The following is a 20,695-nucleotide window of genomic DNA, read 5'->3' as shown; positions in this document are numbered from 1 at the left end:
GACCCAAAAGATGGTCACAGAGCTGTTTCATTTGGTTGCCAAAGCGTGCCTTGAAGACATTTTTTTGTCAGAAAGTCTACGAATTGCTTTTTAAACAAGACTTTGCTGTTGTTCTACCATCTTGTGAAAATTTGGGACTCCACTTTTCACTAAGGAGTTGGTGGTGGGTCCTGAGGCTTGACCCGTTCAGAACCACTGCTCTAAACATCATTCTGGTAGCCTTCTTCAGTTGCGCAGAGCAGAACATTTTAAATCTACCACAATTTAGTAATACAAATTAATGTATGTTAAATCAGATGTTTCCTCCATATTATGATCTATTATATCTAACCAGTAATTATAGCTGTTAAGAAATGTGCAGAAAAAATGTCCCTCCAAAATGAAATGAAGTGGGGAAATTATAACAAAATTACTCAATCAACCTCAATTATTTAGTTTATAAATATAACGCAAAAGTCACCATCTAATACTGGTGGAATTGATGACTATTTGTGCTCTTATTTTGAAGGTATATTTCCGGTCTCTTGTCGCTCTCTGTCGACCTTGACGACGCTCCGGTTTAACCGTTACCCCCCGTTATCATTCCACCAGTGGCACTTCATCACCGACGCTCACCCGTCCACCTGTCCCTCCTTTTCTTCAACCGAGGAAATTATTTGGATTCATCATCTTTTAACGGAAGATTTTTTTAAAATAAGTAAAATGGCCAGCAGCTTCTCCAGACTCCTGACCTCCAAACGGAAGATCGGGTTTCTGTCTCTGGTTGGAGGATCAGTCACTGCTGGGTTTCTGCTCCACCGGGATGTCAGCGCCGGAGTCCCGGTACGCAGGAGTTACCCCGCCAGGTAAAGACCCCCCACCTACCCGTGTGTCCTATATACGCCCTTTTTTTGTCATCACGAGTATGTTTTTCAGTATTAAAAATGATATTTTTATGTTTAATTGATAGAAAATGTCGCGGTGTGAAACGTGAAAGTAACCCTGCTCAGTAGAGCTTTTAAAGGGGCATTTAAGGTACCCGCCCCGGCAGCGTACATGTAGCATTGACACTAAGGAATGACCAACTTCTGTTATTTAAATGTATTAAAATAACAATTAAAATAATGTAAAATACAGAATTAACTAAATCAAATGCTGTCATATTAAATAAATGTTCACAGAAGTGGGTGTTAAAATATGATAGCCTACTTACCAACCAAAGTCATGGATGTGTTAAGCCTTTGAACGCACCACTTTTACACAGCACTGCTATGATGAAGATTAGCTCATTAATGAAACGCATGCATTTGTTCATCCAAGCTGCCAAAATGTGGGCATCACCGGCTTTACTAAATATTAAAACACCCATTTCTAAAACATAATGTGAGGTTTAATTAGAGCTGCAATTTTCATTTTGTAGAAAGAACCAGAGGCTTGTCCTCGACTGCACTTGAGGAATCGAGGACTGTGCTGTGTTAGGTGATATAAATATAAAGTGTATCAATAAAGCAATACAATAAAAAAAAAAAGAAAAGAGGAAGAGGGTGGGGTGGTGGTGATACGTGTCCCTCTACACGCAGGTATGCTTTTTATATAGATCAGTGACACATTATCTGCTGTTCAGATATAAAACCCTGCCCATGAGTGTTATATAACTGTCACACCAAAAGAGCCACTACACCACCTGACTCTTTACCCTAAAGAAAATATATCACTCACTCAATATTTCTAACTTTAGGCTTTTACATGTTTTAGCAGATTAGTCTGTGGGCTCGGCCAATTTATCATGTTGACAGTTTTTCTGAGGTCACCCCGGCTTGTGAGCCCAAAGACACTTATTATCAGGAGAAATGCCAAATCACTTGCTTTGATTGGTCAGATGTCTTGACATTTTTACACTCATGCACACATAACACTAGATCAAAAATAATTGTTCATTAATGATGAACTTCACATAGTGTGGTGCATCATCTTCACTGCATTGCCCTGCATGATAGTTCACAAGAGACCAGGGAGTGAGTCATCCATACATCCTCCCTTTGGGAAAAATGTGTCTCTGAACCTTATCCAAGGCTGCTCGTTGGCTTCATGAAAAGCTGCCATAGAAACAGACTTCAGTGCGTATTGCATCATGAGGACATATTGGATCATATTCAGTGTGATGACACCTGCAGCCACCTGTGTCGTTCTGGCGCAGAAAGGTATTACATGCCAGCTTCCTGCCATCTCTCTACTAGTGCCATCCAATTATAGTCGAAAACAAAACAAAAAAAGCATGTTGTGTGCTAGCATAACTTACCAATATCTCTGCACAGCGTTTTGGCAGAGAGAGTGACTTGTGCCTTTGTGCAGTGGCCTGGCGAACAGCAAAGTTTTCTATGTCCATATTAATATTTGTATGCCCATTTGTTCATCAGTTATCATAATTCATGTCTTAGTCGTTATCTTTTGGCAGAGAGCAGGAAACAGAAATCAGTAAGCTACTTAGTGTGCGCTGCTTCTGCAGTTTCAGTCTTGTCATTATTGAAACCCAATTTGCCTTAAAAGAAAGTGTTTGTTTGGATGTAAGCCAGGTTTTTGAAAGCAGGTTCCTTGTGTTTCTGTGCCTGCCTGCCTGGAAGCCTAAATAATCCATTTGAATTTCGAGGTATATTGGTCATAACTCTGTTTTTTGTTTATTCAGCAGCATTCAATCTAAAAGCCTTCGTTTCCACCGGCATTGAAATAATGGCACTTTTAACATCTCATGAAGATTTAAAGAATGATTTAGGCAGCCTAACCTTTTGGCAGTGAACTCTGTGCAGTCCTTGCAGTGTTTTTCAGTCAGCTGGACTGCTTTTTGTCTTCCAGTAAAAACCTTAGCTCTGCTCAGTCCCTCAGTATTCGAGATATTCTGACACATTCTGACGAGTACCCTTGAAACTTGGGAGAAATAAAAATATTGGGGGGAAAACTAATCTAGGGTGACCATATTTTCTAACCTTAAAATCAGAACACTTTAATGTGTCCCCCACATCGATCGGCGACGTGCACTGATCACAAAAGATGGTAGGTTAAGGTTCCTGAGCCGCCTGTTTAAGTCGGTCGCTGGTGTTTGACTCACTCAGGTACTCACTGCACCTTAATCTGTATATTATAATCCTAAGAATACACTTATATTTATAGCATTTATTTATATTTATAGCATCCCATTAATCCAGCCATCCATATATACCTAATAATTCACTTTTTTTAGTCTACATCTGTAAATTTTGTAATTACTGTACATAGCACAGACTCTTGCACTTTCTGCTTATTTGCACTTCTGGTGAGATGCCAAACCTCATTTCGTTACTCTATACTTGTATATGTGTAATGATAATGAAGTTGAATCTCATCTCATCTAATCAAGTAAATCGTAACAGTGCTGCTTCCAGCCTGTAGCCACCGTTTGTGTTCTCTCGTTTTAAAAGGATTTTGAATGTAGAAGTTTGACTGAAAATGGACACCTGCAGTGTGTGCAAAAACGAAGCGTGTTCTTTGCCTGCACTTTTCAAAGGACAGTTTCAAAATGGCCTTTTTCAGTTGCCAATCAATCCAGAAGAAGTGAAGTGGTAACCATTTGTCTGATTCCCTGAGTTTATATCATTTGCAAATCTAAAAACAGCAGTACAACATTATGACAATGAAGCTTTCCACCCTGAGCATGACATTTAAGGAAAATGGCTGATGTTTGAATACTGGGAATTGACCAGTGTACTGGCTGACTGTCTGCTTTAATAGTAGGATATTTTAACCCTTGTTACCTTTGCTCATGCCATGTGGAACATGACCTTGTGTGAGTAACTTATTTCACACCTACTATGAGGGCACAACTCCATGATCAACCTGTGTCCATCTGTATTTGTGCAGTGCGGAGTACCCTGACCTGCGCAAACACAACAACTGCATGGCCAGTCACCTGACACCTGCCATCTATGCCAAGCTGTGTGATAAGGCTACTCCAAACGGTTACACACTGGACGAGGCCATCCAGACCGGCGTGGACAACCCCGGGCACCCTTTCATCAAGACCGTTGGCATGGTGGCAGGAGACGAGGAGTCCTATGAGGTCAGACATCATTGTACCTTCTCGAGCACAAACACAGACTCACCAGCTCCAAACGTGTGCAAAGAGGAGGGACTAAAATGTTTTATACTATAAGAAACACAGACTTGACCTGTTCCATATGAGGAGAGCTTTTGAGTAACATCTGTTATGTTTGAATTTTATAAGACTTAATTCAAGACTTAACCTGATATCTCCTTGTGTTGTACAAGACTCAGGAGGTGGTACACGATTCTGAAAGTTTGCCCATGAAGATCCAAGTCCACCTGCAGATAATTACAAATTCAAAAAAAGGAACTGCAAATCACTTTTGACCTTTGAATGTATAGAAGAAGTTGATGTAACGACTTCAACATCACTCATCAGTTGCAGGACGGCCGCTGGCACTGTCTTGTTTTTTTGTAGCCAGAAGTGACCATGTATGGATGAGAAGCCTGAGCTTAAGATAAGCAGGGGGTTAGCATATGATACGTTATCCAGTCATTCAGTATATAGCCAAGGCTAAGTCATTAACAATTGTCTTGTTTATGAGCTAAGCATGTATGGTGAGCACTTCCAACATTGCAGGCTCGCTGTGCTAACATATATAGAATAATCCTTAAGGGCCTGTGACCACCGAGCATATTTTTGCCAGTTTCTTTTTTCAATCGTTCTCAATGTGGAGAGAGTGTTTGCTTCAACAGGCAGCCACCTGGAGAAAAGCACAGCACCCAGCGTCTTTTGTCTGAGCTCTCTGCCTTTTTGTGCGACCACTCCAAGCGCTTGAAGTTAAAAATCTTTCAACTTTTCAGAAGGAAGCTGTAGACCTCACTGGTGCTCTTTTCAAACGCCTAACCATATACTAGATTCTGTCGGGTCCTTGTTCCATGTGCGATTGGAGCCGTGATAGCGGGGCTGTCATTATTATTGAGCTCATCTTCCAGACAAAGTAGTTTGATGCTCAATGTGAAGGAAAAAAAACAATTTCAAATATAAAACATACAGTAAAAAGAAACGAGACTGTGTCGGTCACAGAGCGGCTGATGTCATAGATTTACAAGACTTGTGTAAATCAGTGTAGAAATTTTCAAAATCCAAAACAAAAAACGGCAACCAGAATTTACATTTTTAGACACTTCAAATCCATTATTACCCCTTTACCTTTTCTGAAAATTATTTCCGCACAAGCGGCACTTTTATTCTCAGCACGCAAGGGCTTTACCCGAGTGCACAGCCAGCGCGTTTCTGCCTGGAAAAAACGCCAGTAGGACATAGGGCCTTAATTTCACTTACCAAAGATGGACAATTGGAGCAAGGACAGTCTGTAGGTACATTAATAAACCAAACACAAAGTCATATGTAGGCCTCCTATAAAACCATTCAAATGAGCTTGGGTGAAAGCTAACGACACCCACTTGTCTCTCAAAATGGCCAAACTTTTGATGATGCCTAATTTGAAGGCTGATAAATTCAAAAGGATGAGGAATACAATAATTCAAAGGTTTTCGATGTGTAAAGTTTTGTTGAACAGAGAAATCAGCTTGACAATCCAAAACCCATTTTTCATGATAACATGGGCCTCTCATGGGATTCACTCACTTTTGGAGCCAGCCTCAAGTGGCCATTGGAGGAAGTGCAGGCTTTGACACATAAAACAGGTTTCAGTTTGGGGTGCAGGTGGCCTAGTTGTTAGTTTATGGGCCCTTTGTTCAGAGCTAAAGTCCTTCAAGGAGGCACCAAGGGTTCAAATCCGACCTGTGGCTTATTTCCTGCATGTCATTATCCACTCTCCTGTCTCTTAAATAAAGGCATAAAAAGCCCCAAAATATACCTTAAAAAAATCACAAACAAAGAAAACAGGTTTCATTTTTCAGCTGCCTGCTATTAACTTGGGCCATGTGCATTTGCATTACAGTCCAGGTCATACTTCCTATTACTATCAGTAAGAAAGTCACCACAGATGACAACCTTTTATTCATCAAAAATGTTGGGAAATTTGCTTAACCAAAACTACAAAAATGTAGTCACCCATCCTCCCTGTCCTGTTGCAGAGGAAGGGGAACTACTGAACAGGAGAGGGAGAGTTTTAGGTTAGCACATCTCTTTTGGGATGCCTCAGTGTCTATCTATAGACACCTTTTTAACTGTCTCTCCAGTTCTTTTGGTGTCGTACAGTGTAAGGATAAATGGATAAAATGTGTTGAAATGTGTTTTTCATCCTTATAAATTCTATGTGTGCTTCAGGTTTTTTCAGACCTGCTAGACCCCATCATCAGAGAGAGGCACAACGGCTATGACCCTCGGATCATGACGCACCCCACCGACCTGGACGCCAGCAAGGTAATACTATCAACGACAACACAGAGGGAAAGTGAACTCCGCAGGCTGCTGACTCCCTGGAACTATTTGACTTAGCAATATGCAAAAATTCTTACAGTATATTAACTTCAGTTTAACAATTTTCATGTTGTAAACACTGAATGATAACAGCTAAAACTATAAATAGTAATATTTTCCTGTCCGTCTTTGTTCCAGATCCAGTCAGGACAGTTTGACGAGCGTTACGTGTTGTCGTCCAGGGTGAGAACAGGACGTAGTATCCGGGGTTTAAGTCTTCCCCCCGCCTGCACCCGAGCGGAGCGCAGGGAGGTGGAGAGGGTGGTGGTAGATGCTTTGGCCGGCTTGAAGGGAGACCTGACCGGGAAGTACTACAGTCTCACCCAGATGACAGACAAAGAGCAGCAACAGCTCATCGATGTAAGTGGAGTAGTAGTACTGCATATATATGTTTTGCAACGTTGATGTAACCTATTTGACTTACTCTGATAATGTTCCATGCTTTTATTTTCTTCCCTCCTATAAAATAAATTGTTTGGTGGGGGAGAAAAGGATAACAAAGGGTTTGTTTTGGGACGTATTTCTCATATTTCTTCCTCAAGTATTTAAGTCAAGAGGAGGTAAAACACTTTAAAGCCCTTTGTAGCCAATTTGTTGTTTTTGATATTAGGTTTTTACCTAAAATCAGCCTCAATCTAACTGCTAAGTGGGAAAAAGGTAGCATGGATTTTTCTATGAAGTAATCAGAGTCAGTTGGTTTGTGTCTGCAATGGCATTTTCGTCCCACCCACAGTGAAAGAAAGATTGACGTGATCATTGAATTCTTAAGACACCGACCCTTGTTTCTGTCTCCGTCTGACAATACTGTCAAATCTAAGTTTTCAATGCTTCCGCTGTACCCATTGTTGGCTCTATGAATATAAAACTTCTGTTCTCTGTATTAACTTTAGGACCACTTCCTGTTTGACAAGCCTGTGTCACCCCTCTTGACGTGTGCAGGCATGGCTCGTGACTGGCCTGATGCTCGTGGTATCTGGTAAGTTAAAACAAGAAAGAGTTGTTTTTTTGCATAGCACCTGTACATGTGGCATATGACCTTTCTGTGATGAATTGTGATGTATAGTAGGGTCCTTAAACCAGCACCCAAAATAAGTCTGAGGTGTCATAACCTAAGGTGTACATAGTTTTAAAAAATAGGCCAACCTGGAAAAATCTGCTATTAAAAAACAAAGGTCCCAGAAAGGACCCTTGGGGAACTCCTGAGAATCATTTAGTCCAAATAGGTACAATGTTCTCCCTTCATGGCAAGACCCATTACCAGGTTTAAATTAGTGTGTAATTTTCAGTTCATAAGTAACTGGTTCATACCATAGTGTCAAATTAAAATCTATCTCAGCAAAGAAATGTTTTAGAAGCAGGAGGAAAAACGTTATCTCTGTGCCTATAATGAACTACTGTTCAGTTCCTTTAACACAGAGGCACAGATTCAGAATATAGCACATCAGCAGTGGCCATATTGGTTGATTACAAATGGACTCAAACGTAATCTAACCCAGTGGTTCCCAAAAGTGGGGGGTCGGGAGCCACCAAGAGGGAGGGGTCGCGAGAAGCTGCCCAATAAAATGAATAAAGACATAAATCCATGTCTTTAAGTGAAATGAAAGGGAAATAATGTGTTACTATCTTATGTTATATACCTTAACTACCTCCAGGGACAGTGGGGGGCCCCAGTCTCTGACACCCTTATTTTGGGGGGTCACCAGCTGAAAGGTTTGGGAACCCCTGATCTAATGGACCCCGTTGTTGATAAAAAGTTGTTAGTCTATAAATCTGTAAATCAATTTTACATGAACTTTCCCATACATTTCAATCTGGACATGATTCCATCAATAATCCCATCATCCCTTTGCTTGCTGAGCTCTGCTGGAGGAGTATTAGCAAAGCAGACAGAGCTGCCCCAGCATTGAGTTTCAAAGTGTACCCAGGAATAGTCCAAAGCAACATGTTAGCAAGCCAAAATCAATCACCACCCTCCCTCCTCTCCCCTCCTGCCAGCCTCTCCGCTCCTCTCCTCTGCCCTCCTCAATAATTCACTTTCACTTCATCCCTCTATCATCTCTTCCTCCAGTTTCACTTCCATCCTTGGCTCATTCTTTCCTTCTTTTCTTTCATTTCATTTCCTCACTGCCCATATGTTCTCCTTAACTTTCTCTAATTTTTTCTTACCACTCCCCCCTTTTTTGGTTTCTGTCCTCTGTCTCTGTCTCACTTTTTCTCCCTCTTACGCTCCCCAGCCAGCCGTCTTCATAACCTCTCCATTACTTTATTGAATCTCTAACAATATGAAGGATGTCTCTGTGGACAAAAAGCCTCTGCAGTGGCTGACTGTGGCTGTGTGCTTTCTAATTTGATGAGTAAAAGTAGACAGTTTGGCCTGGGACTTGCCTGGAGGAGGTCATCACAATATAATGGAGGCTGCCACAAGAGAACATGAATGTGTTCCGCAAAGGTCACAGTAATTATGTTGTTCACAGATGGAAATATTATCACTAGAGGGAAGGTCAGAGTGAGCCTAAAATCTTAATGATTGATATATGTCACCCTGTAATTTATAGGGAGGGAACTCTGGAATATTTTCAGTATCTTGTATTTTATAGATTTATTTGTTTATTGATCCAAATAATAATCCACCAGATTATAGAAAAGTTTATATGAGATTGCAACAAATTATTTTCCTGCACCTACTCAGGGCTCAAAATTCATATAAAACATCTTAGAGTTCATCACTAGATTCCATCCTCTGAAGACCATGAATGTCCGATCTTCTATTGTTGTTGAGTTGGAAAAGCTTCAGACGAAATCACCATCCAAAGAGCCTCATCGCTGGTGTGGCAAAACATTAGTATGCTGTTACACCTGCTGTCTGAAAACACGTTTTGAGAGAGTTTTGAGGTTTCCATCCAATTTATTTTAGTGTTCTTAGATCAGCAGTGTACATCAAGGTCTTTGTTAGCATGGTGCAGCCTGCAGACCAAGTAATACCCTAAGTGGCTGATGGTTTTTGGCTTCCTCTTTTCTTTACTTCTCATCCCAACAGGCTTCCAAAATATCACTTTGGTACCTAATCGGTCTGGAAAAAAAGGACTTGTATATATATTTTTGTATAACTTATTACATACAACTCATTCTCTATTTTCTGTAACCTATTTCTTTAACCTACCTCCTCCAAATCCTAAAAACATTTAGTGGACTGAATACAAAATTGTTCTAATCATATGAACAACTTTTTTTTATTTCTCAGCTGATGTTGTTGATAATGTTAAGTAAACAGGCACAGGGCCAGGGATAACTTTATGGGTCACTACAGCAGAATACATTTCCCTGGGTGCATCCTGGGAAAAAAAACCACTGACCCTCTGGGATCAATATTTCATAACTGGATTTATAACAAAGTGTACATTTTGTCTGTACAGGCACAACAATGACAAAACATTCCTGATTTGGATCAATGAGGAGGATCACACCAGAGTCATCTCCATGGAGAAGGGAGGGAACATGAAGCGGGTCTTTGAGAGGTTCTGCAAAGGCCTGAAGGAGGTACGGCTGTGTTTGTATACAAGTGTGGAGCCTTTAAAATGTTTAGTTGAGAGAGTCTCCGGCGGCTGGGTTTGAGAAAGAGGAGAGGGAACTTTTACATGGCTCTTAATAATTTTGCTCACTTCTGAGAGGTAAATTACCAACGGCTATGTGGAGACAGATTGTTGTATGTTGGTCAAATTTCGGCTTAAATCACTGCGACATTTAAGAGGTCTTTACTAGATTGCCACCAGTTAGAAGTGCAGAGTCTGATTTGTATCAGTCTGGTGTTAGCTGTGCACGATTTAAGGACACTAGAGGGGACCTTTATGCATTTCTGTAGAGCACGTTTAAGTCAGTAGATGTTATGGACATGTTCTGCTTCCATCATATGGCTGGCAGGATCATCATCAGGGTATTTAAACAGGGTGAAGGCGTAAACATTTAGGGTCTGACTGCAACAGCAAAAACACTGGTCCCACTCTTATTCCACTCTCACAGCATGTACACAAACTTTCCAAACATGGTCATGCAAGCATAAACTATTTATTCAAGAGGTTTACATCCTCATTGGAAAACAGTGAAGGCAGACTAATTCAACATCTAGTGTTGGACTGTTACTCACTGGTGGTGTGACTACACATAGGCACTGATTTAATCCACTCTCACCAGTAGTCATTCAAAAGACTTACAAGTGAACAACTGTCCGTTCTTTACCTCTCATCTCTAAAACATGAAGACTCAGCGGCTGCTAACAGTGTGTTGTGTATGAAGAGCAAGTCACATCCATCAAACGATCCAAAGGTCACAGGCTGAATGAATGAAACACATGCTCACTTTGATGGGACTGGTTGTCTCTCTCTCTCTCTCTCTCTCTCTCTCTCTCTCTCTCTCAGGTGGAGCGTCTAATCCAGGAGAGAGGCTGGGAGTTTATGTGGAACGAGCGCCTCGGTTACATCCTCACCTGCCCGTCCAATCTGGGCACAGGGCTCAGGGCCGGGGTCCACGTCAAACTGCCCCTGATGAGCAAGGTGAAACAACACTTAAATAGCAAGACATTACTTTCATGCTTTTACACAAGTAAGATGTTAGATTGTTAGTGTTATTATGCTAATTGAGTCAATCCACAAATCCTTAACAAGCATCAAAGTATTCGATTACAAAGGATGATGCCTCAGAAAAGTCGTTTCATCAAGATAACTGCAGATACCTGTAGGGATACATATGTTTCTGTACACCAAGCACTGACTCCTTCTCCCCCATTATCAGGATCCTCGCTTCAGTAAGATCCTGGCCAACCTGCGTCTGCAGAAGCGAGGGACAGGTGGTGTGGACACGGCTGCTGTGGGCGGTACTTTCGACATCTCCAACCTGGACCGCCTGGGACTGTCTGAGGTACGGACATTTATGTGAATTTATGTAAGCGCAGAGGTTTAGACTGTCGGCATCTACTGACACATTCACCTCCTGAAAAGTGTCTACAGATCTAATCAGGTCCAGGTGAATGTTTTAATAGACACATCAGGGACAGACAGGACATTGTCGAAACATTGCATGCTTATTAGGGGAATCTGCTTTGTGCACTTAGATTATTTGGTAACGTGAGGAGTTTACAGAATCAATCTTTAACACACCAACTGGCTGACAAAGACACAGACGGTGTCTCCAGGCAACATAAACACAGCCCCCTGAGGCTAAAGATAGAAGCTACTATTGACAGAAAACAAACAGGTGAAATCTCATATTCAGGTCTCACTGGAGATTAAATATTTTATCATCCAAACATCAAAAGCCTTTTGCTATAATCATCCTCACTGCAGAGCATCACCACAGCAGGTTATAGTCAGTCTGTGAGAGGACGTGCGCTGTTCTGTCAGACACACACAATGATCTTAAAAATAACCTGTAAAGAGTGCTGTGGTGTTGTTTTCAAATCTTGCAGTGTGTTCGTGTTTGAGCTTAGAGAGCAGATCATCTGTCAAGTTTCACCTCGTGTGCATTATGTAACCAGATCTTTAAGTCTGTCGGGTTTAAAACTCCTGTTTTTAAGTCTAAAAGCACCTTCTGAAGAATTGGAGCAACATCTTTTAATAAGTTCATGACGTATTAATTCTGCTCCTACATGTCTGTCACTCAGTGTGACATCACTTAAGGCTGACCGTTGCCAAAGTTATGATTTGTGATTTTGTGTGTACGTTTCACAAAACAAAGAGTTGTCGTCGTTGTTTTTCTCGTTTGCAGGACGAGGGTAAGAAGAGAGCGGTGTTCTTGTCCAGACTGTTCATGTTGTGTGTCTTTGTTATGTCCTTGGTCATGCTGTCATCATGCAGTACAATGGAGCTGTTCTCCACTGTTCTTACTCTCTGACGGTTGGAGTGCAGTTCCGCTAATGAACTCTCACTCTGAGGATCCCTCATCGGGTTCTCTTACTGTAACAGAACCTGGAGATGTGAGTCTTTGGCATCCATAGAGCACAGTTTGATATGTGCTTATTGTTACTAGAAATAAATCCATGACATTTAACAAAGAGGGGGTTAGGCACAGGGAGGTAAATAGGAGCACTGTGGCCGCCTGGCTCTAGTACACGCTCCTTTTCTAATCTTTTTTGAGAGCGTTGGCTGCTCGCTGCTGTTAGGTCCTCCATCATCCAGATGTGAGACCAATGAGCGCTCAGGAGAGGAGCACTCGGCAGGCGGAGTCAACAAGTTAATAGATGGAAGAACAGGTGAAGTAGAAACAGATAGAGCAAAGAGCAGGAGGTCAAACATTAGGAAATTCTCTTTAGCCATTCAAAAACAGTATTATCATAAAAGTCTCAATTCCTGTGAAAAGACAAGCTCACAAATGTTCATGCCAATCTTTAGTGACGATTGACTCAGTAAAAAAACACACAGTATGTAAAATCTGCCGCCAGGGGGCTCTAAATAAAAACAATAACGTAAGATGACATTGAGGCTGGCTGGGAATCATGGGAGTGATTCTCTCTGCTAATCGACCCCCACCCCGGATGAAAACGACCTCCAAGTTGACCGTAGTCAAGACAAACTTGCGAAACCGACCTGAGGAAGAGAATATGTTTACCAACGAGCAAATGTGTCCAAGTATAATTTACATGATGTTTTTATCGCAGCAGGACATAACAGCAACAGTACGGCAGCTTTCAGAAGCAGCTCACACTTCCTTATGCGGCGCTCTTTGATGTAACATCCGGTGTTCCTATGGCTACGATAAACATGTTGTGTTTGACAAGGAAAACAGACCTTTTAGTGAACAAATCAAAAATGAATATGATGTTGGTTACTTTTCAGGTCCAGCTGGTGCAAACGGTGGTGGATGGCGTCAACTACCTGGTCGAGTGCGAGAAGAGGCTGGAGAAAGGCCAGGACATCAAGGTGCCCCAACCCCTTAAGCAGTTCAAGTAGACCCCTACCCCTGAACTCACCCCCACAAACCTCTGGGCACGCACACTCATGCACAAACCCCCCCCCGTGCCCTAAGATATTATAAATATCTATGTCATTGCCTCATTTATTACTACTTCTACTTACCTACTCACCCCTCCTCAATATACCTCTCTTATATCATCTAAATGTACGCGCAAATATCTGGCTAAACCCCACAGAGTAGCACAAAACTGCATTCGACTTCAGTGTGTTTGATATGCATTTGAAGGATTTAAATCTGAAATATAAACCCTGCTCTATTGTGGCAGCAAACATTCATGAAGGATGCAGAAGACTGCAGGCTGTAACGGAGAAAAAATGGCCTCCAGTATCTATGCATGTCCAACCAGTATCTATTGCTCTCTTTTCGGCCCCCCCTGGCCTGGCCTTCCCCTGCCCCTCTCTCCTGACGCATGTCCTATACTCAGCCTATCTCTTCCCCCCTCTCAGTCCTATGTGTTGTTGGCTCATGACTACTATCTGGTGCTTTTGAAGTTCATCCATTTGTGCTTTATCTCCATCGTGGATTGTGTTTCTTCTCACCATTCTGAGTGGATTTGAATGTAGGTGAACAGGGTAAGACTGAGGAGACTTGTGATGTTGTGTATGTTTGATGACACACTGGTGTCAACATGTGATGTAATAATATCACACACTGGCCGGGCTGGGTTCTGTACTGTAAGCTACTGAAGCAATATCATTCCAGCTCATTACTGAATGTGACACCATAAAGTCTTTTTATTAAAGAAATCATGTATTTAACAGAACCTCCTCCTCTGTTTCTGTCTTATTCTGCTGCCAGAGCGATTCATTTTTACTCTCTACATGGACCTGTTTTCATTCTTTGGTTTCCAGGAGTTTTTTTTTTTTTTTTTGCCCAAGCATGAAGCCCAAGCTTTAAGTAACCGTGGTAACAAGGCTCCAGTATGCATGATTGCGATCAGCGTGGTTGCAGAGCATCATGTGACCATGTTTAGTCAGAGGCAAAACCAAAAATGTTTCACGCTTCGAAAGGTGCTCAGGATTCTCGTTAACTTACAGAGCCGAGGCCTTTGAATCTGGATCGGAATCAAATCTGGATTTAATCAAAAGGATTTCTGCTTGAACTGCAAAGTCAATATAAGATCATATTTATTGATTCACTTGGAAAGAAATGTTTTTTACAACAGCAATAGAGATTAAATTAAAGAATTAAACCCTAGGTGCCAGAAAAACATGAATATGCAATAAGACCGCACATCATAATGACATTGTGTAGTTTAATAAAGGGTGGAATATAGAATGAGGGATAAGGTGAAATTAAGTTCTATAGTGAAAGGCTGGTGATATGTAACAAGAATCCCCTACGTCTCTGGTTGATGAACATATTTTTTAGTCTAAACTCAAATCAGAAAATCTTTAGTTTGAGCTGCATCTGTTAGTTTATTTTTCGTAAAAATAATTGACTTTACCTTTTTTCTTTGGCCATGCACGATAATAAACTTACAGGAGCAATATGTAACTCTGACACCTAAAGTTTAAAATGGGTACTGTAGTTAAAACTCAAAACATTGACGAGAGCTGTCTCCCCCGCCCCCTCCTCTCTAGAGTCGATGCTCATGCAGGTTGCCATGTGGTGAACACTGAAGCTTCAGTGTTTAGCCAGCTCTGCATCGGTCTGTAAACCTTTCTGTGTTCTAACCTCTCTCCATTTTTCAAAAGCATCTCCAATATTGATCCTAGTTTGAGCACGTTTCTGCTCGTGGAGCTTATTAGAAACATGCAGAGGCTTTTTAGGTCGGGGACAATCACTTCTATCTGAACCAGTTCTCTTGCCCGCTTCCATCACCTGATAACTGGTCTCATATCTGGCACACCGAGGGGCGTCCAAAACAGCCGTGTGGGGTCCCTTAAAATCGCCTACTATCTCTGGTCCAAACAAATCCAGGTCATTCAGGACCAGAATCTAAAGTTAGAAGGAGAACATACTGGCTGCTGCATTGTTGTCAGAGAAGCCAGCACTTCAACATAGCATGTTTCCTTAATGTCTGATCATACAGGAAGGTCACTTTATCATTTCATTCAGTAGATATCTTACATATTGCTTCTTTAACATCTTTAGGTTTCAGGTAAAAGTCAGACAAAAAACTTAACCGAAGCCCTCTGGCATCACTGTGGAGCAAGAGAAAATTCCAGTCTATGCTTTTGTGTAACACTTTATAGACCAGAGGATTCATCAAATATGAGAACATATAAATGTCTTATCCATTAAGTGCAGTGATGCCCAACTATTAAATCTGAACACGTGTAGGATTGTGCAAACGTAAGAATATGCTGTATGGTGTGCTGGTGTTTCTGCATTGAGAGAAGAAATCATCCTGAACGTGTGTGTGTACGTCTTGAATGTCGGAGCGAATGCAAAGATGCTCTTGTTTTCTCTGCAGTGCAGGAAACTAAAACAGCTGCCTCATCCTGCTGTGAAGAAACAGATTTTTTATTGTCTCCAGCGATGAGACAGTCAACAATTTTTCCAGTGTTGTCGGTCTGACGGGACAACAAGGCTGTTCAGTGTTCTGACGAGAAGCAGCAGCTGAGGGAGACGTCAAGTGTTGGTGTTGTTGTGGGACGAAGAATCTGCTGCTTCTCTCTCTGAGTGAGGATTTGGACGAAGGGTCTGACGAATGCACACAAAACATCCTCCTCCTCCCCCTCTTCCCTCTCTGAGCGAGTCACAAGCATAGCGCTGCAGACCTCTCTTCTTCTCTCCTCCTCCTTGTTCCAGTTATGGCTGAGGAACCAAAGGGTTGCCTTGGTAACCATTTCACTGAGGCAATAGGGGCTCCCGCTTTGGGAAGGAATGGGCTTTGTGGATAATAGAATACAAATCTGCACAGTGTGGGAGCTGCACATACGCTGAGGATGAAATGGCGGCTGACTAGTTGTGACACAACGTGGGATCGAATCTCAATCAAAGGGTGATGAGAATCATTTAACCTGCAGTGTTTAGTGTGATTGTAGGCTCTGATTTCTGACGGTTTTTAATCAAGTTTTTGCGGAAAAAAAATTCTAAAGAAAGTCCTTTAAAAAGGAGCGCCGGTGGCCCAGAGGCTACAGTCCTCAAAGCAGACGGCCCGGGTTCGAGTCCGACCTATGACTCCTTTGTCGCATGTCATTGCCAACTCTCTCTCGCTCTCCCTGATTTCTGACTCTAACATCCGTCATGTCTCTGCAATAAAGGCAGAAAGGCCCAAAAATAAATCTTTAAAAAAAAAGAAAGTTCTAAAAATAAAGATTGATGGCAGGTTGTAAAAAGGAAATACTTCCTAATACGGTTTACGATTCGAGGCCTTGTGACCTTGAAGCAGCACAAATGTTTTCCAAAGTGCAACATAAACTTCCAAACACACTTTAACCAGAGATCCTCACACACTGACAGTCGGTCCGTCCTCTAACCTAATTTGGTCTCCGAGCGGTTTCCCCTCTGAGCCGTGAGTTTACAGTAAACGCTGGCTGGTTTGGTAGGAAAGGCCGCTCTGCTTTAAAGGATTAGCTCGCTTGCCTGTAGGCTGTCGGTCTACAAGTCTGAGCCACGGAGATGAGGAACTTTATGGGCTGTCGCTGAGAGAAAAATGATCTATTGAGGAAGCAGTAATGAAGAAAAGACGACTTTCAGTCCTGATTTTAGAGCTCCATAATATTTGAAAGCCATGGAGGTCCATCCAGGCATAAATGATCATCTTCCAAGGAAAATAAAACACTTTCTTGTGATGTTCTTGTTCTGTTCTGTAACTATAAAGGTTTACAAGATACAAAAAACATGCAGACTGACAGCACCATGTGTGGCTTTGCATATCCATATGGTCAAATATATTAAAGTTTTCCTGTGACGCGACATTTTAAAACAACATGATTTTTAAAACAAAAGTTTTCATCTCTCGCTCGCTCTTTATCCGATCTGCATGAGGGAAGAGCAGTGTGAGAATCTTGTTGATTTCAGTTATTTTTTGGGCCTTTTTGTCTTAATTGGATAGGACAGCTGAAGAGAGGCAGAACATGCTGGGAAGGAGAGAGTGAGGGGATGACATGCAGCAAAGGGCAGAGGTCAGATTCAAACATGACCACAGGTGTAACAGCCACCATCACTCTTAGGCAGGCTACACACTTTTCAAATCTTAACTAGGATATCTGGCACCCGATCTCATCTACTTTCTGGATACAGATATTTATTCTCTCAGGATTTAAATGCTTTTAACTGTGGCTTATGTTCTGTGTCTGTAGAAGAAATGGGTCACATTCAAAATGTTGAGCTGGTATGTAAAACTGAAAGGCTTCCTCATGACTGTCTTCAAATTATAACTCATCTTCATGTATCTTGTTTCCCAGCACAACTTGACATTACGTTTACTACCACTGCAGCTGCCTGTTGCCCTTTGCTGTCAGAGAGCTCCACCTGCTGGTATGATGATAAAACTGCAGCTTATAGAAATATTAAAGTAAAATGCTTAGAAGACAAAAAAATGACCTTTTTGATCAAATTTAATTTCTACACGTCTTTACTAAAACAAAGACTAGGAGTTTAATATATAATACATACATTTATAATAAAAGTTTTTTAAAAAAGTGTGAATCCACTTCAACAGATTTGAACATTTAATTATTCTGGACGTTTAGTAAAGGTAAAGATCATTTTAAGAAAGATGAGAACTATATATGCACACATTTGACGAGGGTCCTCTCTCCTCCCTCACAAAGGGACTTTTTAATATCAATTAGCATAAATGGGAGCAAACTGCCATTCTCCTGAGATCAGGCAAATTTAACAAACAGACACATGGGGCACCAGTGGCCTAGTGGTTGGTGAGCGTGCCATCTGTACAGACAAGGTGGGTGTACAGAGGCTGCAGCTCTCCAGGCGGGCAGCCCGGGTGTGGGTCATACCTGTAGCTCCCACATGTCATTCCCCACCTCTCTCTCTTCCTGATTTCTGACGTTTTTCCACTGTCATAAAAGCTCCCCCCCCAAAAAAAACAAACAAACAGACAAACATACACATACATGAAAAGAACAATATGCATGCCAGTTAAAAACAGGACACATGACAGTGAGGACCAACGCTCTTAAGAACCAGTTATCATGTTTAAAAGTGAGTGTAAAAAATATCAATAAAGTTCTGATGCATTAAGTGTAGCAGTGCAGTATGTAGTGCAATGTTAGCTTTGGCACCGGCTGAGGAAAAGTGCAGGACTTTTTGTTCACTAGTCTGAACCCTCTCCTCGTGTCTGTCTAGTTTCAGCACTCCAAAGTGGAACACAAGCTGACCTCTGATCTTCTGTGTATCAGTTCATGTGTGCTGATTCTGATCAATTAAATAAACATCTCCAATATATAGAAATATCTTGGAGCAATATTGACAGAAAAGCTGAACTTTGAGGCCTATACTGTGAATCTGTGTGTAAAAAGGACAGAACCTTGATGACCTTATGTCTCTAAATTTCTCTACAACATTGGCAAAATACAAGTCAAGTACAATCACTTCTATCTGAACCAGTTCTCTTGCCCGCTTCCATCACTGCAACACCTGTTGGTTTGACCTGATAACTGCTCTCATATCGTTTTTAAGACATGTGTAATGGAAAAGAGTTAAAGTATCGAACATGATGACAACCTCGGTTCAAAACACAAGCGCGACCTTCACAGTAATCTTTTGTTTTGACTGAGTCCTCCTCCCCATGACTACGGATCATGGAAAAGAGAAAAGAGAGCCTTTTTCAAAAACAATCTTTGGATAATGATAATTAATTTCCAAGAATTGTTTGTGATATCCAGCATGGCCTCATCACACTTAATCCTGTGGGTGTAGTTTTTCCACAGCAGATAGTAGATACATGTTGCACTGACTGCAGGAAGCTGCAGATCAACATGGTGGTGTTTATTTGAGCTGTCCTCTGACAACCCGGGCCAAAGTTGTTTTCAGTTTAAAAGACGAGTTGAATTCAGGCGCTGGTAAAAATGTTTATCAGTCGTCTGCCTGAAATAAGATCTGAAATCAGTATCACATGCTGAAAACCTGATTCAAAAAACAACCTTTGCACATTCATTCAGGGAGTTGTAGGGTCATTTAAAATCCTCCTCATAGATCTTCATTTCTCTTTTGATCGACTGGGGGGGGATCAAAAACTCCTTCTCCTGCAACCAGCAGATCCTCTCTAAGGCTGAATGTATTTTAACTTCTTCTGGTCGTGTGTCCTTAAGTGAACTTTCTATGTTGTCATCTGGACGCTGTTATGTTTCACCTGTTTGTAAAACTTGATAATAAAAGGCCAAATTCTTGGAGATACACTTGACTTTAAGATCCATGAGTTCTGTATATGAAGTATTAAAGAACGTAATGTGATTGAACCTTTCTGAGCCCTTCACAGTCTGTCAGAAAGCCTACTTTCTTCTTCTTCATCTTCTTTCCTTGTTTTTAATAGCAGCCTGGCAACCCGTGTTGAGGTCAATTACAACGAACCTTACTTGAGTTGGAGTTTGGACCACAGTTATCTGCCCTAAACTCTTTACCTTAAATACCGCACAACTAGACCCTCGTGTTTGATGGTAAATATTTCTTTATCTCAGCTCTTCCAGCCCCAGCTGCTCTTCTGATTCCTCTATTCGACTTTGTTCACATCATCCTTACGCATGCTTGTATAATACATGCTAATTAAGTCTGGTATTTCTTATCCTGAGCCGCGTCACCATATTTTCCTCTTTGCTGCTCCTTGGAGCTGCTGAGAGGTGTTAAGTGTGTTTACTGGAATATCTACTGATGATTCCTTTAGCTTCATCCATCTCTGTTTCACATCCTGTTTTTTCTCATTTATTGACTTATTCATTGTCCTTTGATCCTCAATGCGCTGGTAGGAACATAAATATTGACAAAACAATATTAACAGAGTTCCTTATACATGAACAATATTCTGCCTGCTGCATGAAGCTCCATGGTTTAGCTGTTAGGACTTGATTTTACAATTCCTTTAGAATAATCAGCACTGGTGTATTTAGTCATGGGGGGTAAAGGGTTCTTAATTCATTGGGGTCATCATGTGTTTCCATGAAAGGCCCATGTTATGTCCCTGGTCTATAGGGGAACCAAGACACAACATATAATAAGTGACCCCCCCCCCCACTCTTCCCACTCCTCCCACTCCCAAGAAAAGCGGCAGCCCAGGACACTTCAGGTTCAACACAGCAAAATGTATTTTTAGAGCAGAGATGGCCCGAGAACAATAAACAAAAGGACTATTGCAACACACTAATCTTGCCTATCGGGAGA

At 41.5% G+C, this 20,695-nt stretch overlaps 1 protein-coding gene across 1 annotated transcript; it reads left to right on the top strand.

Annotated features, from left to right (window-relative positions):
• The first annotated feature begins 581 nt into the window (after positions 1-581).
• LOC109986003 (creatine kinase U-type, mitochondrial) lies at positions 582-14,168 on the top strand. The gene is made up of 9 exons (XM_020636483.3): positions 582-845; positions 3,871-4,069; positions 6,290-6,385; positions 6,581-6,802; positions 7,333-7,418; positions 9,856-9,979; positions 10,855-10,989; positions 11,228-11,353; positions 13,267-14,168. Exons 1-9 carry the CDS (start codon positions 703-705, stop codon positions 13,378-13,380), a joined length of 1,245 nt encoding a protein of 414 aa, XP_020492139.2. The 5' UTR covers positions 582-702; the 3' UTR covers positions 13,381-14,168.
• Positions 14,169-20,695: the final 6,527 nt, after the last annotated feature.

Source organism: Labrus bergylta, chromosome 7, assembly GCF_963930695.1.
Source record: "Labrus bergylta chromosome 7, fLabBer1.1, whole genome shotgun sequence".
In the NCBI taxonomy this organism is placed as follows: domain Eukaryota; kingdom Metazoa; phylum Chordata; class Actinopteri; order Labriformes; family Labridae; genus Labrus; species Labrus bergylta.
The sequence above is the reverse complement of the archived record's forward strand: the minus strand, read 5'-3'. Positions and strand labels throughout refer to the sequence as shown.